The sequence below is a fragment of the Nesoenas mayeri genome (assembly GCF_963082525.1).
Source record: "Nesoenas mayeri genome assembly, chromosome: 8".
In the NCBI taxonomy this organism is placed as follows: domain Eukaryota; kingdom Metazoa; phylum Chordata; class Aves; order Columbiformes; family Columbidae; genus Nesoenas; species Nesoenas mayeri.
The window spans coordinates 9,353,301-9,370,261 of NC_137554.1; the positions used below are offsets into that span (position 1 = coordinate 9,353,301).

Below are 16,961 nucleotides of genomic sequence, written 5' to 3' on the forward strand. Positions count from 1 at the left end.
CTTTCTGTATAGCAAAATGCAGCCCTGAAGGCAAGGAAATCTAAATGGCACCAGGCAAAAGACCAGCCTCCCTGTCAGTGCAGATATTTCCCAGCTCTAAGATCCCAACTCCCCATCTCCTTCCCTTGGGGAGCCAGGGAAATTGTCACCTATTCTATTGCTTTCAGGAACACAAGATCTCAACAATGTCCATCACAAATGCTTCTCTTTGCTGGAGTAATCCTACAGAAGAGGACTCATCCTTGCCACTCTCTGGGTCTATAGCTCCTGTTGACAGTCATCCTTCCAGCTCAAAAGAAATTGCTCAGAGCCAAAGCAGACCTCTCAGTTTCTCCTCACACCTACTCAAGGAGGGAGTGAATTTACAATACTCCACTGTGGACTGTGGTATTTTGGAGTGAACAGCAAAGAGGAAGGAGCGCAGAAAAAGAAAACTCAAGGAGAACTGAGGCAACAGATGTAAAATCACTTGGGGATGAAAGAGAAAAGTGTTCATCATGCCATAAACTAGAAACGAGAGTCCAAGGAAGAGAGAGGCAAGTTAAAGGTGAGAGAGGCAAGTTAAAGGTGAGAGAGGCAAGTTAAAGGTGAGAGAGGGTGGAAGAGGTGGAAAAAAACCCACCCAACCAACCAACACACAACAGAAACTTTGAGAGATGAATTAATAGAAATCTCAAAGCCTAATGCTATCCTAATATAGCTGGATGCTCTGGTTCCCCTTGCGAGAGAAGAGAAGAGAAGAGGGGATGAACGACATGGATGGGGGCCAGGAACAGCTCAGAGGGGATGCTGTCCTGGCTTTGTACAACAGTTCCCACACTGCGCAGGGTTTTAATAGAGTACCTCTTGCCTCTAAGGTCACAGTTAAATACTGCAGGGTCACTTTTTGGCACAAAATCTTTTTTTAATGTCAAGTCATTTTAAAACACAAGATGCTTTATCAGATATTTAAAAAGCACTAAGGGAAGGTAGAAAAAGATTCCCCACTGCAATGTTTACATCCTTAGAGCCTGATCACCTGTATCAGGCTTAAGTGATGGCACATGGGAATGGAGGAGACAAAGGGGAAGCATTAGGAGAACCCTTTGGGACAGCACACAGCCATAAAAACAGCACTTGCTGTCTGGCTGGCAGAAAGCTTCCTTTGGGACATGCTCTCTTTCTACATACATTTGCTCATCATTGCGTTCTCCCTCGTGTCATCACAACACACAGTGTGCCCACAAAGCATCAGATATACTCTGGTAGCTGCAAGGAGGTTTCCTCCTCATTGACCACTGCGATGAGGTGAGAGATAAGCTGAGGAGTACCTACGGGTATGAGTACTTGCATTTCCTCGATGAGTGCGCAGAGAAGCATGCAGGTTTCCAGAGGATATCCCCGTGTGCACTCCGTGACTGCTGTTTGCTTTCCTGCAGACAACACTGCCCGAGCCACCCCTGCTCGCTTCTTACTGTACCTTAGCAACGTGCCACAAGTGGTTCAGGAAAGGCGGAGGAGACATCTAGGAAGCTGATAACGTGTTCAGGCTATTTGTCAGTCCCTGGAGAGTTCCCACTACTGCCTCTGTTTGGGAATTTCTCCATCCTTAGTTTACAAATGATTTAACAAGAAGCATGTGAATACAATGGGGTATGCTTCACTTTACTGTGGTGGGGGAAAAAAAAGTATGACTCAGTGGGTAAACATGTTGTGGAATTTGCTACAAAAATTGTATTTGTTTTAACTGAATACCACAGTAAATATTCATGCAATTAAAAAAAAAAGTTATTGTTCCAAGGAAAACTACCCCAAGGGCATATAAAATACAAATGCCAGTCTTTCAGGAAAAAATAGCTTTCCTTATTCATGAGCATAATCCAGGAATAGCTGTCCTTCAACTCCTCCTATCACCATTTTCTTTTGAATTTTGCTAGTAAGTGGCCTCCAAAAGTGCGGATCAAACAGAAAGGAGAGACAGAAGTAAACCAAACCAAAACACAAACAAAAGACCCCATTACTTTTGTAAGTTTGACTTTTCCAAAAGCATCTCAGCTTTTCATTTTTGTGGTCTGGGTACTCCCTGGGATCAGGCCTTTTTAAAAACTCCTGTTCCATTCTTGCCAAATTGAAAGCCACGGTATTAGCAGCAAACTGCAACCCAAGCTTTCAGGATGTATCTTGTGTGGCTTCACCACTCTCTCTTTTTCAAGTTTCCCAGGCAGACATTGCCCTTGAACGCTCACCTTGGAGGAAGCTTTTTCCAAAGGTGCTGCCTGGCATCTGAAACCAACTCCAGCCACAACTGTGCCCAGCAGCAGCAACACGATACAGCTGAGACAGTGAGCACAGCCCATTGCCCACTGATCCAGCCAGTGTGCGGAAAGCTTCCCTACCACACAGCACAACAAGTTCATAAGCTCACTGAGTTTTCTTCAGTCCAACCAATACCTTGCATCACTGTAAGTAAAGAGGACCAAGGAAGGGAAAAAAGATGCAGAGCAAGGAAGCAAGAGAAAAAAGACAGGAGAATGGAACAGTGAAAGACAACAGAGGTGCTTGAAATATTGAGAATTAGTTGGTTTTCGTAAAATTTTCACACAGATATGTTAAATCACTAAAGCTAGGGGTTAGACATTATAATTGTCTTCTGCTAGCCCACGGGACTAACATACTTCAGAGTTATGTACCCCCCAAGAAACTGTACGTCCACTTTAAATACCATCTGCAAGGACATAATAAAAATACACAAAACAAAAGTTTGTAAACAAGGGTTAGTAGCACAGTGGTACAGTAGATTGTCAATAAAAACAATAAAAGTGTGGGTACAGATTCGTCTACCTTGTGTGTAACATTATTGCCAGTTACAAGGGAGGGACTCTGTAAACTCATAATTCTGAACTTTTGTTAATAAGCACAGAGCAACAGGTGAGTGACCCATCTACTTTCTCCAGTTCTGTGTTGGCTATTGGGATCAGCATGTGGTCCTTCAGTTTTTCAAATACCTGTTTAGGAAAGAAAACAGAACATAAATCGTTACACTTCACGCCTCTCTACTTTCGCTTTTCTCTAAGTATTTATAGAATGAACAGGCATGGATTTATCAGCGGGAGCTAAGCTATCTCGTCATTTGTAATTAATCCTAACATTTAGAGTGTGCGTGGCCTTCTGGCCGTGGGACTCATGCACATCAATACTGCAGTGAGGGGAACTGCTGCTGTGTCCAGTTACGCAGGAGCAGCACCAGGGGCACCAGAGACAGAGTAATTAAATCAGCAGTGGAGCTGAGAACAGAACCCAGGCCTCCCACCTTTCACCAGCTGGTATTTCCACGATGGGACACAATAGCCCATTCTGGACAGAATCTCATTTCAATTCCCACCGATTTCCCGGCAAGGCTGGGATGCTGGGGGTCTCCCAGGCCCCTCTCACCTTTGCACTCTCTGGGTACTCCTCGGGGGCTCGGTGCAGCAGGACGTGCCCTTTGCTGGGAATGTTTAAGTAGATGCAGTTCGCTGCGGCATCGTCGGGCACCGTCAGCTTGTCGTAGCGGTGGTCACTCATCTGCTGCATGGTCTGTTGGGAGACAAAGTGCAGCTCTTGAGACTAAACACGTTAGCAGCCCCAAACAAATGGGAGAACAGACTGCAAAAAATAGCTAATTGTGATTGCCAAGTCAGCCAGTGGCCATTTTTGCTATGCAGCAAGTAAGATCTCTTTTCATCTCTGCCCTTCAAGGAAGAATCTACTAAACCTAACTGAAATGAGCAGTAGAAAACCTTGTGAAATGGTGCCTGCAAGCAGCAGGATTAAGCAGGGCACTCAGTAAGCATCCTCCGTGGGGCCTTTTCCCCAAGGAATGTACATTGAGTATGCAAAATTCCTGCTCACATTGATGGAAACTATAGGTACTCAACAGCCTCAAAAAAAAGCAGCCATCAGTCAATATTTGTAAAACGAGCATGAATTAACACAAACAGGACAGGAACAGTTCCCAGCTTGGATATCAGCCCAATCTCAATGCTTTTCAAGGACCTCCTTTCTGCTTCCCAAGCAGTTTCTCTTTCACTGGGCACCTGTGCGGGGGAGCCAGGAGGCACGTTTGGGCTAATCCGCGTTCCCAAGGGGACAACACAATCACCTCCTCAGAACAGAAGAGCTGGTGGGTTTCAGAGGTTGGGTCTATAAATATAGGGCTCATACACAAATTTGAATCCCAGATGGAATTTCAGAGACAGACTGACAGAGCATGAGAAGCCCGAGATCTTGTGTTTTGGATCAGGCTCAACTTTTTAATAAAGATGGGAAAAGCCTGGATACAAGACGCCCAACTCCCCATTGTACCATTCCAGCTTTACATCAGCTTCACCCTGACAGAGACTGAGAACAACACAGAAGTGAACAAAGCTCAAAAACATTGGTCCTACTGAAAGTCTAAGCAAATGCAAGTGTTTCGGTTTCTCTCCTAGCCCCACTATGTTTCCACATATATTGCAAAGATGTAAACAGAAAGAAAGGGTTTTTTCAGCTTGAAAATTCACACTAATTTTATCTTTAAAATAAACTGGTACTCTGTTAACAAACTTTCTAAAATAAATTGCCTTTTCTCAGGGAAACTCCACAGATTCACATCACACAGCAGAGAGCAGACTTTAATTTTAGGCACAGTTTATCATTAAATTACTTGGAAGTTCATTCATTTGTACTACTTTTCATTCATGAAAAAAAAATACTATCTAGAACTGAATTCCAATGAGTACCTACAATATTGTGGGAAGCAACAAAGCAACTCATGCTTGCACACACCTACACTAAGTAATTCCTTTGTAGGTCTGGACACATTTCTCATGTCATAGCCTGAGTCATCTGCATCCCACGGAGAATGTGAAACTCACAGTGAAGAATGCCGTGCATTCTTGAGGAAGTGTTATCAGATTGTCATTTCTTGTTCCTTCTGAAGTTATGAAACTCTCTCCAGTTTCCAAGGTCACATCTACTTCCATAAAAGGTTAGAGTGTTTTTCTGGGGAAAAAAATCCTTGCACCTTTACTTTACTGGCTGTATCTTTATTACTGTGCTTACCGAGGTCAACTTTCGTATTTGTAATTTTGTTTTTGTTGTGTTGTCAAGATGCATTTTATTCCGCTTTCCCTGATGCTGCAGACATCTAGCAGTAGGTGACACATCTGCACCCAGTGCAACTCTTCTCCCCGGTAAACAGAGCCAGCAGACCCATCCTCTACCTGCAGCATCTCTTTTCTTCTTTATATAATCTTTATAAGTCTTGATTAAGGAAACGTATTTAATAAACCTGCACTAATATACACGTATCAGTAGAGGAAAAGCCACCACACCTGGATTTTACTCAGCTCCCAAACAGTTGTGTTTTCTCTAGTCCTTGCTGGAAAGAGAATCTGATATCGTACGTCTTCTGTAGGAACAGCTCATTCATCAGAAAAATCCTGTGAATCACTCTGAAACATTTCCATACGAAATTACAAACGAATTCTTAAGCAGAAGGGTATGGACACATCTGCCATTCATTTGCTTCTGCAAAATGCTGAACTGAGAAGAGCAGAAGAAATGAACAAGTGTCAGGGCTCTGCCTGCGCCTCAGGAACCAGCTCTGGGGAGCCTGGGAGAGGATGGCGAGGACACATTAGGAGGATTGTTTTCAAGACTAAAAAGCACAGAAGTGGTGGCTCAATTAATTCAGAAACAAAAGAGAAAAAATGAGTGGGAAAGCGAGATGCAGCAGCACAGTAGTCTGAGTGCACAGCTTTGGCAGGGGGAATGGGCTCTCAGCTGGCTTGAATGGCTCCACAAGAAATAATTTATTAGTAGCGGGAGGTTTGACAATACGAGACTACCCTCTTTCATCGCTGTTACAACTATGCCTGCATGTTCAACTAAAATTTCAAACCCCACTTTCTTTGAGACAGCGCCCCAGCAATAACACCCCAAAGCTGCCCATAGGGAGGCTTCGGATACAGCAGAAATGCACCGATACGACGCAATCAGGTTATTTTATAGACCTGTGGGGTTTTCTATATTTGTACTATGTAAAGTCACTGAGCGCATGTGCCTGTCCACAGCAGAGGAAGAGACAAAAGCAATGCCCTTTGATAGTGTTTTCTATCAGATACACCTCAAAGCTATATATTTTTTGGGAAATGATAAGTTTATGAAGACTATAGCTCCCTCACAATGCATTTGTGGAGGCCTGGCTTTCTGCCCACAAACACTGTAAGACCAGTTATATTAAGAGCTAGGCATTTCCCGCATGCCTAGTTTTTCTGGGAATTTTCTTCAGCCTAAAGAGGGTAATTTTCATTGCGCATTCTCTCAGCCCTTAGTCATGCTTTCCTTATGTTGAAGTCATTCACATAGCCTAAAATGCCTTTTCTATAGCTTTTTCACAGTGTGTCCTCAGACAACTGAGGTAATGGATAAGCTAAATAATCCTAAATATGAAGCAGCATTATGCATGAAGGAAAAATGTGTATGCATTTAGGGCCTATTATTACTGACAAAAGATAGGATGACCACATGCATTTTTAAGCCAAGCCTAGTTACAAGTGCTCCCCCTCCCTGAGGAAGGCCAAGTCTGAGCCCCACTGCCACCCAGGACTATTCCCACCCAGACAGTGACCAAACCCATTGCACCTGCAACGTGCCTTTGTATCTTCAACACCACGCAGGCAAAACCAAACACACCCTGAATGTTCCTCTTGCTAGCAGGGCAATGAACACTGCACAGAAAAATGCCCATGTCTTTTTGACAGAGAAGCAGAAGTGCAGATTTTCAGGGTCTGACTTCTGCTTTGATTAGCCCCTGCTCGCCTGGCCCCCAAAATTTAGAAGGAAAAGCAGACCTAAGGCCAAGTCAAATGTGTGTAAACCTGTACCCACAGGGTATTCCCTCATCAGATTTCAGATACCCGTTCCTAAACCCTTCAATCCACAGTATTCTGAAAACATAACTATTCACTTCAAACTATTTCAGGTATTTTTTCCATCTCTCCTCCTTCTTTCCAAGCACATTAAAGTTTGGTCTCTTTTACGCTGATGCTTAAGTGACATTTGGCCTGGGGTACAGAGCAAATGGGAGTATTTTAATCCAAAAGACTGACAATTGTGAGAAAAGATTAAGCTACATCAAGATTTTGCCTACAACAATGAAAACAAAGTATTTTTGTGATACAGGGCAACTAGCACAGATGAGAAGAATAACTCAGCATTACATAGCCACATCCCCACAGGCTGGCTGGGAGTTTGGGAGGACTTGGAGGAAGGACCACCTGTCTGGGGACAGTGTCAGGCTTGTGCCCTTACACATGTAAGGCACAAGATGAGGACAGGCATCTGGCCAGTACATTGCCATCTGGAGGGAGGACTGAGAGAAAGGTAAACTATATCTTGCTACCTGGAAAATACCGCTGACTACCATACCTGCCACTTCTTAATGCTTGCAGAACCTGGAAGAGCTTATTTTTCAGTGCTGCATGATGGGGGTCTCCAGCCCACATGAGAGGTGACAATATCCCACTTGATCCTAAGACAGGGAACTGGAGACAACTGAGATTTGCTGTGTGCTTCCTGGGAACCTCAACTCATCAGCTGTCATACAGCAGGATGCCACCCACAGCACTGCTCCAGAGGTCCATCCATCCAGTTCACCTGTGAACCTGTAGCAAGATAGCTTCAGAGTTTAGATGAAGCTTTAGAGCTCCCCTGGTTCTTTCACTAGAAGAGACAGCAAATAATTGATCCCATATCATCTTTTACAGGCATCTATGATCCCAAGTTAGTTGTCACTCTTCCAGGTTATAGTTATAACTTGCTTAATTTGTCTCCTTAGGCAAGCTATTCCAGGTATCTGTTCATCCCTTTTGCACTTCTCCAAATCTTTCCAGTTCTACTTTTTTAGAATGGAGGGATTGTTCATGCAAAGTGCACACAACAGCCAACATGCAGATGCACCACAGCTTTAATCAGTGTCATAATGATATTCTCCATTTGTTTTTCAGCTGAACTGGCAACTTCAACAAGCCCAAGATGTTATTTCTGTGGCAATGATCAGTCAGAGCACATTATTTTGTATGTGATGTTCATACTGTTGTTCTCCCTGTCCCTGCTGTACATCACTTCACACTTACCTACACTGAATTTCATTCATTGTTTTATTGCCCTGTCTCTGTCTATTAAGTTCCTTCCCCGCTTCTTCGTATTTGGAGAAACAATTGGCACTGGAGAGAGAAAGCAGCAGCTTTAGGGTTCAACACAAGGAAGCGCAGGGCAGAGCGGGGCTGGCAAGTGATGCCACGGTGCTATGCGCCTGGGTGTGGGGACGCAGCCTGCCAGGCTAACCAGGCTGCTCAGAGCTTCCTTCAAACACAGCAGTGCCAACTGTGACCACAAACAGCTGGCCAGGCTGACCAGAGGGGACAGAGGAGCAGAGCTGGAAAAGCCAGCAATCCTGCTTGAATGTCATGATCTATCAGGACTGTCACCCCCAAAATGCAGAGAGGTGGGAGAGAGCAGGGTAGAATCATTAGGAAGGGGACAAGACAGGCATTTTAAGCAGCGTAAATCACAGCAGAATGATCTAAGGCTTCTTGTCAGGTACTGAAAAGTCTGCTAGAGACATAGGACAGGGTAGCACAGACCCTATGGATGCAAAATGTATTTGAGATCTGTTTGAAACCAGTAACACTCCAGTCTGCTGTGGTCACTAAACCAAATTTCTTAGCCCATACACAGCCAGAGCGCTACTTTATTTTCCACCTGCCATCCACACTGTCAGCAGCTGGGCTTGGACCTTTCCTCCCTGCTGCACCCTCTCAGTCATGTTTTCCAGAAGGCAAAGTTCTTAAAGCAACCTCTCCCGCCCTCCTCCTCGGCTTTTCCTGGCGCAGGACACCTTTTGCATCACTGCAGATGTGACGGGCACCACGTGCCGTTGAGGTGCCCACCTGGGCTGCTCAGCCCTTCTGAACCACACGGTGTCACAGCCACACTGTCACCTGCCTGCCAGCTCTGCCCAAGGATGCTACAAAGGGAAACCACGACCTGAGGAGGGGAAAAGGAAGCGGCTGACGTGTGTTGCTTTCAGTCAAGAAGGCGAGAGGACGAACATCCTGTCTTTAGGAACAGGAACCCACGGAGAGAATAGTCAAAGAAAAAAAAGAAGCAAGGCCACAGAAACTGAGGCCCCATTTACGCAAGTCAAATGACATCTCAGCCTCTGACCCAGCTCCTGTGGCTGACAGCCTAACTGCTGACAGCAAGTATGTATGGAAAGGGACGCTTTCCTCATCCCTTAAAAAATAAAGTAAAACATAATAATACAACAGCCTCTATTCTATAAATATACACTTTTGAGTACGTATCTTCCAAATGAGTAGATTCTTCTGCAAGTATGCAAACTGGACAGTACAGACACTCACTTAAGTGCACTATGTTTATTATAACGTCTAACTTTTAATTAAAGAAAACCACAACTAATTGACTTTTTAAAGCACCAGGTCACCTGGTAGTCAGTGAAAACCTGTGTCCTCTGAGATGCTGTACACCCCTAATTCATGAAGTAATGGAAAATCAGATTGAGCTAGAGGAAAGTGCACAGAATTTTATAAATTGACTACTTTTTCTTCCTATAAGGCCAAGCAGCAAAGTCTTATTTTTTAATTTTTATTTTTAGGGGCAAGTTGTCAATTGTTCTCTGGATTTCACTAACCTTTCTTTGTTGCTGCATTTCAGAAGAATCAGTATTCATCTGCACTTTCTGCTAATTCCCTACCTGATGTCATCCTTTTTGGGTTATTAATATTAGTAATCATTTCCACAGCAACCCATTGTGATATCGTAAATAGAGGATTATGACTTCATGTGGGGAATAAGCAGAGGCACAAATAATGAATTCTTAAGGAAGAAGAGATAATGTTTTCAGGCAAACTCATGCATTGCTAGGAAAGTCAGACACAACACAGACAATAGGAAGAGCAGATTTAGCTGAGCCTTTTCCTGCTACCTGGGAGTACAAGCTGCTTTCTAAGAACACCAGACAGATGAAATTTTCCCTTAGGTGTCCATCCCAAAGCCGCTTCTGTGGCAGAGCTGGGAACGCCTCAGCTTTATACAGGCATTATAACCCTGCTCTAATGTAGGGAAATGGTACGTGGCTTTTTAGAGCTGGCACACTGCAGCAACTTCAGTTATACAAGATGGAGTAAGAACTAAAGGCATTTAATCACAGGAACGGGGCAACTGCCAATGTTAAAACAACTCCTTGCACCTAGGTCTTTGAAAGCATGGCTCTGATCATCGCTTTGGATACAGACCAAAGGCCTAGTTGCCCAAAAGAGACTCCTTTCTATTTTATCTTTAAGATGTGGTTTTGATAAGCCTCCCTTGACCCCTACAAAAACAGCATATAGGGCTGTATTTGCAATGGCATCCTTCAGGGAATAATTTAGGGGATGAACGAGCAGCACCACTCCCAATAGAAGATATTGAATGGGAGAGTCAAGAACAAGCCAGAGCTATCACGTACAACTTCTTATCGAAAAAAAAAAGGCATTTGCTGAAGTCACGGTATTAGACTACTGTGCATATTCTGATATGCTCCTAACCATAATAAAATCCCAGCAAATAATGAGCTCAGAGCCTGGGATACCAAGGACAAGCTCGGAAGTGCAGATATTGGACAGAATACCCCAGATACAGCAGCCACATGGATTAAGCTCAGGCCATAGGAAAGGCTAAGAGAGTTGGGGTGTCCAGCCTCTAGAAGAGAAGGCTCCACGGAGACCTTATTGCGGCCTTTCAGTACTTAGAAGGAGCCTATAAGATGAGGACAGACTTTTTAGCAGGGCAGGATACAACAGGACAAGCAGTAATGGTTTTAAACTAAAAGAGGGGAGATTCAGGCTAGACACGAGGAACTTTTTTCTCACAATGAGGGTGGTAAAATGCTGGCACAGGTTGCCCAGAGAGGTGGTGGATGCCCCATCCCTGGAGACATTCAAGGCCAGGCTGGACAGGGCTCTGAGCAACCTGATCTGGGTGAAGATGTCCCTGATCATTGCAGGGGGTTTGGACTGGATGCGCTTTGAAGGTCCCTTCCAACCCAAGCTGTTCTGTGACTGTATGTTGGGATAAGTGCTCTCCAAACCACAGCCCTCACCCCTAGGCACCATGACGCGTTTCCTATCTTCCTTCTAAGTCTTCTGCTCTCTCCTGAGATCCATCAGCAACCTGGGGATGCCCAGGCATTAGTCTTCTAGATAGTGCCTGACATCAGAGCCTACCCGAAGAGCAACCCTAATTTCCCAACACATGAGAGAACTTCATTAGCAGGCACTTCCTACCAATACAACATGTGCTGCTTGCAAAGGGATTAAATAGCTGAGCTTGCCAAAGCTAGGAACTACATGTGTTACTCTCAGGTCCTTTGGGATTGCTACCAAGTTATCCTAAGGGTGACAGAATGGCTTGACCATAGATAAAGCTGCTTAACCCAAGGATTGTGTCCACCATCACCTGCCACTGTCCAATTCTTCACTCATCACACAAAGCAGATGGAATTTGTGCTCCGTACCAACCAACACAAACAGCCAATGGACAGAAACATGGCTTTTCAGGATTTAGTACAGAGCAAGGAAGTACAGAAAGGAGTGTATAAAAGATGCTGTGTCATGGTTCCCATTGCCATCTTACCTAGTGTTTGCCTGTGCTACTGGAACCTGAACTGGATTATGTCCCAATCCAGTTCATGCTCATCTGCTGTCCCAGCAAGACCCCACACTGTGTCCCTCATTGTGGAAAAACTCACTGCAGAGTGTTTGTCCGCAGTGCTGCCCCATCACCTCCCTACACTGGGGCCAGCACTGTCACAGCCCGAATTCATCCTTCATGCTCATGGCAAAGGTCAGTGACCCTAGCTGTGCAGGACCAGAGCCCAAAGGTGACATGTCTGGAGGAAATCCTGGCTTCTCTGAAGGAACAGAAAAATAATCTCAGGCTTTAGTGGCTCAACAGCCATGGCCAACATTAAACTATGGAGTGACGTGTATGGAATTATGAATGGGTTTAACTACAAGAAGGAATTAAGTGTGTGCTGAAATAGCAGAGAGGAGTTAAAGTTTCAGATGTGATAGCCACCGCAAGCACTGGCAGTTCTGCAGTTCATTTGTCTCCCTCTTTCACTGAGTTTCCTCGAGTGCCACTTTTCAGCTGCAGCCCAAATCTTCTACTTGCCAGAGCCTGAAGAGGATTTCATGGTTAAAATGTCACTTCTGATTTATTATCTGCTTTAGCATGTGCTTTATAATCCTACACTCTGCGCACTCATTTCCCAGCTCACTTGCAGCACTTTACATTACACACACAGCACTAAACTCATGATCAATTGCTCTCTGCCATACGTGAGCACCTGATGTAATTTCTTTTTCTATTTTTAACATACTGCACTAGTAAGAACAATCAAGAAAAAATTCTCTTTCAAACAAGATTGTTAGTAGGAAGATAAATCTTATTTTAAATATAAAATGTTAGTACAGCATGACACAGCAGTTCACTTGTTGCCCAACAAGACACACTACAGAATGCAAACAACTGAACTACCAGAGATGGTTAAAGACAGCTTAATCATCTTGCTTGTCTGATTGCATTGCCAGAGCAAACATGAAAAATGGCAACGACAAAGGAGAGGTTTAAAATAACAAGCTAGCACAATAAAGGAGTGGCATGCTGGGCTGTGCCAGGCAAGTGACTCGGCAGAAGCTGAGGGGACTGTGCAGACTGCGATGGGTAACGGGAGGAGCGGCTGACAGCACTGCTGCAGCTCAGCTCATCTGGTGAAATCCAGGGAGCAGCTTTTAATTCTGGGTAGCAGTGCCCCAGAGATCCTAGTGCCATTGCATTTCCACAAGACTGCAAGAAGCTGATTACCAGAGTGTTTTTATTTTTTTGAGGCAAATGAACAAATACAAAGAAATCACTGAGGTCAAAAAGCAAGAATTCAAACATTAGAGGAAGCTAATGATAAGCAGCACTGCCAACTCTGCCATTTCTGAGAGAGATGCTTTACCTCTTTGTTTTCCAATTGCTTCTCTGAAGAGACTCAGACTCCTGGAAGAACAGTTAGAGGTTCCCCAGGACAAGAGTGAAGTTGGATCCAGCACACTGAGCAAGAAACACACTCTGGGTAACTTCATATGTTGCTCTGACTGCGACGTGGTTTGCCTGACCTAACCTGTCAGCTTATTGGGCACATGCTACAGCACAAAAGTGCTGCTCCAGGCCAGAGTCCCCAACCTCAGGTGGCAGGTGTGAGCAAACAGGACCCTCACACACATGTAAACGTGCTGCTGAATCTCCAACGCAGAGAAACACAAGGAAAACTGACAGTTGATCTATTCTTCAAAAGATATCCACCAACAATCGAAGACTGCTAGATTATCTTTTTAATTACCGTTTTCTTTTAAAAATGTATCTGCTTTGTACTGTACCTTGATTAATGCTGGTATTTACCTGACAGCTAGTTACCAGCAACATTTAATCAGCTTATCCAAAAAATATTTCTGGCTACAATAGCTAAATTGATGCACTGCAACACGATTAGCCAAGCTGTGCAAAAGCCTTTAATCAAACTGATGAGTTCTCAGATTAGTCCTGGCTCAAGTTCAAATTGCAGCTCTTAGCAACCAGTATTGTACTTGAATTTTGTTCATGTTTATAAACACTCTATGCAAGTGTAGGGCTGTCTGGATATCTGCAAACTTCATCAGGCTGCTGCTCACGATGCATTTCGAGTTAGAGCCTGAATATTTGGGACAGTGCATATTTCACAGGGGAAGATGCAGGGCACTTTCCACCCCAGACTAAATCAATCTCACAGCATCAGGAACATCAGAACTTTACAACCAAAACCATTCGTCTTAAGTTTCTCAGGGCAGAAGACATGGGTGATAACCTAGGAATGTACTCCTAGAGCTTCACATAGTAATTTCTGATAAGTGAGTAATTTGACATCTTATTCTAAAGAATTAGCAAACTTAAGGCCACTCCAAACTACATGGGAAGCCAAGGGACTGTCCTCTTGTTTAATAGCTCCCCTAAACTCCCACAGAGCAATTGGGTTGCTGTCCTATTCCCTCACCTGCTGCCAGGCTGCAAGTCCAAGCCAGCCAGGACTGCACTTCGCTGGCCTCCGTAATTCAACCCATGTCCAACAGGGGAGATTCTGAGATTTGAAATCTTAGTTTATCTTAGCTGGGGACTGAGACATTTTAAATCTTCTACTGTCAGAAGATAAAAAAGAAAAAACAACAAATCTCTGCCAAGCTCTGACAGTAAAATGATGCTGCTAGGAAATTAAAAGTCCTAGATTATGCCCATGAGGAAAATGTGTAAGATCTGGAATGCAAATGTGCAATAAAATATTGCAGCATGGCACTAAGGACAAGAAGTCCTTAGACAAGAAGTCTCTCAGGTCTCCATCTTGCAAATATTTAAGGATGTTTTAAAGTAATAAATATTACTAGCTTACTGAAGCCAAGGAAGTGTACAAGATGTGCAAGATGGACTCCTAAACTCTTTGGGGGCCAGGGATGTTGATTTCAGAATTACATACCATCTCTGTTGTAAACGTTCTGCCTGGCACAGATTCAGTGCCTTGGGCACTGATAATAGTGCTGTTCTTTAAAATAATTTGTGCTTTAGAATGAGTGCAAGAGACAAGTCACGTTGTGTAAATTGCATTTAAATTGAGCAGATTTCAGAGAGCTTTCTCACTAGTTAAGCAGAGCTGTCTCCACCCCTCGTCACTTACTATAAGGGACACACAGCTGGCTCCCCCGTGCATTGGGGATCATGTTGCATCAAGGAGGCTTCTAAAAAGCCAAAGAGCAAGGCCTGCACTTAGTGATTCTTTCACCCATAAATAAAAAACTATAATATAAGCTGAAAATTTGGGACTTGCTGCCATCACTGAAAAGTAGATTTTAACCTCTGAAGGCCAGTCCTGGCAAAAACACGTAAGACATTTAGCTGTGATGCTTTCAGACATGCTCAGGCTCACCTGCATCTCAAACCAAACCAAGCAGCATGGTAGATCCTAATTTATCAATGGGGAAAAAGTCCCTCAAAGCTTTGCTTCAGGTAAAGTCTCAGTTGCACTTTGCTGTTTTGGACTCTCTGAGCCCAAGGGTTCAAACCCACACCTCCCACTTTAAAGGAAAGTGCTCATAGACTCAAATTACCAGCAGGGCTGGGGTGAGACTAGTCTCTCTCCTTTCTGCTGACACCACGCTGTTGTGAGACCCTCATGGAACTAGGGGGGAAAAGCACAACCAGGAAGGAACCTGACTTTGCAGCCAGGTGATGGAGGAAGGAGGGATGGGGAGTCCTGGACTCTGGTCCCTGCGGCTTGAGTGAGTTACTGATTTTATGCAGAAAGCCTACACTGCAAAATGTGGACGCAGGTCACCTTTGCAATGGCGATCAGACCCCCTTCCCTCCTTCTTCATGCCAAAACTTCTACTTCCCCTCTGGCAACCTGAACAGTCACATTTCCTCATGGCAACATCTGAAGTAAACATCTCCTACTGCTCTGATGATATCTCCTTCCTCCCTCCTATCAACAAATCATCACCTTTTTAGTCAACAAAGCTGTAAGTAAAAACTTGCATAATCCATTTTAACCTGTATAATCCATTTATTTTCTGAAGATAGCTAAAGCTGAATTAACATCACTGTCCTCTTGCCTGATATAAACATTCCTTATACTTTAAAATTCCAGCATTCTTAAGCACAGATTATAAACAAAAAAACAAGTATGTTGTTTAGAAAATTTTCTTATATGCTTTACCTTGAGAGCTTTCTGTGCAGCTTCACTTGATCCGATAGCAATCAAGTTTGGTCCAGCCATGCTGCAAAAGCTCTTCAGATGCAAAGAATCATGAACAGGGACTGTGGAGACAGCGTAATCCTGTATGAGAGCAAAGAATGGTTGCTATAAATATTTTTAAATTGTCCTACTTGCATAATTATATTGAGATATTCCGTAATTAATTTTACTCTCCGCAAATTAACAATAGCAACATATCCCAGGGCACAATGTCAACCGTTTAAGTATGACAAACATCTCTGGACCAGTTTGTCTTGTCTGGTGCACTAGAGTAAAATCCAGAACACGTTTCAAATAGTAACATTATTGCAACTGTAAAGAAATACACTAAAATGTGTAATTAAACAGTATGTACATAAAACATCTCCAGGGACCAGCATTAAGAACACGTTGCTGATACATGAGAACATTAAGAATATGAGTGTTGATATGCTCTCAAATAACAACAGTCTCCCACTATCCAAATTACTTCTATGCAGCAATCTTCCATTTCAGATCCAGCTTCAGCGTCTGTCACTTTACAGGATGCTCAAACCTTTTCAGTAACTTGTACCTTTTTTTTTAAAAACAAAAAGTCCTAAATAAAGCACTTAGGTATGACAAATGTATTGGCCAGTATGATTTTTAAATTGGTTCAGTGGATGGTAGCTTGTATTTCCTGTGGCATGAATTAATCTACAAACCTTAAATGTGTCAGCCAGAATTTCTGCACCACGTTGATTTGTCCGCCTGGAAAGACCCACAAAAAATTCTCTGCCTGGAATGAAAAAAAAAAAGAGGGGCAAAAAAATAACTTTTTTAAAGCCATTCAAACAAAGTCACCACATCAGCTCCTTCTTCAGAACATACGCATTTTAAAAACAGTCCGGCTTTACGCACATTCTGAAGCAATGTTTCAATGGATGTAATTTCTTTTCTCAAGTTGAGAAGTAAAACTGAAAATTCAGCATAGAAGAATGCAACCTGCAATTGCGAGCTGATGATTTAAAGCAATTATGCTTTTCCAGAAGACACATTTCACCAGAAGCATAAATAGCTGCTGCTTCTAAAGCTCTGCAATGGTCACTGA

At 43.5% G+C, this 16,961-nt stretch overlaps 1 protein-coding gene across 1 annotated transcript in view; it reads right to left on the reverse strand.

Moving 5' to 3' along the window:
* Nucleotides 1-2,867: 2,867 nt before the first annotated feature.
* The window catches only part of DDAH1 (dimethylarginine dimethylaminohydrolase 1), a gene marked incomplete at both ends in the record, with an annotated part of 54,277 nt that continues 40,183 nt past the window's right edge, over nt 2,868-16,961 (reverse strand). Inside the window, 4 exons of the mRNA XM_080348977.1 lie at nt 2,868-2,984; nt 3,412-3,555; nt 15,854-15,973; nt 16,576-16,649. Coding sequence (XP_080205103.1) covers nt 2,868-2,984; nt 3,412-3,555; nt 15,854-15,973; nt 16,576-16,649 — 455 coding nt within the window. The remainder of the gene's footprint in view (nt 2,985-3,411; nt 3,556-15,853; nt 15,974-16,575; nt 16,650-16,961) is intronic.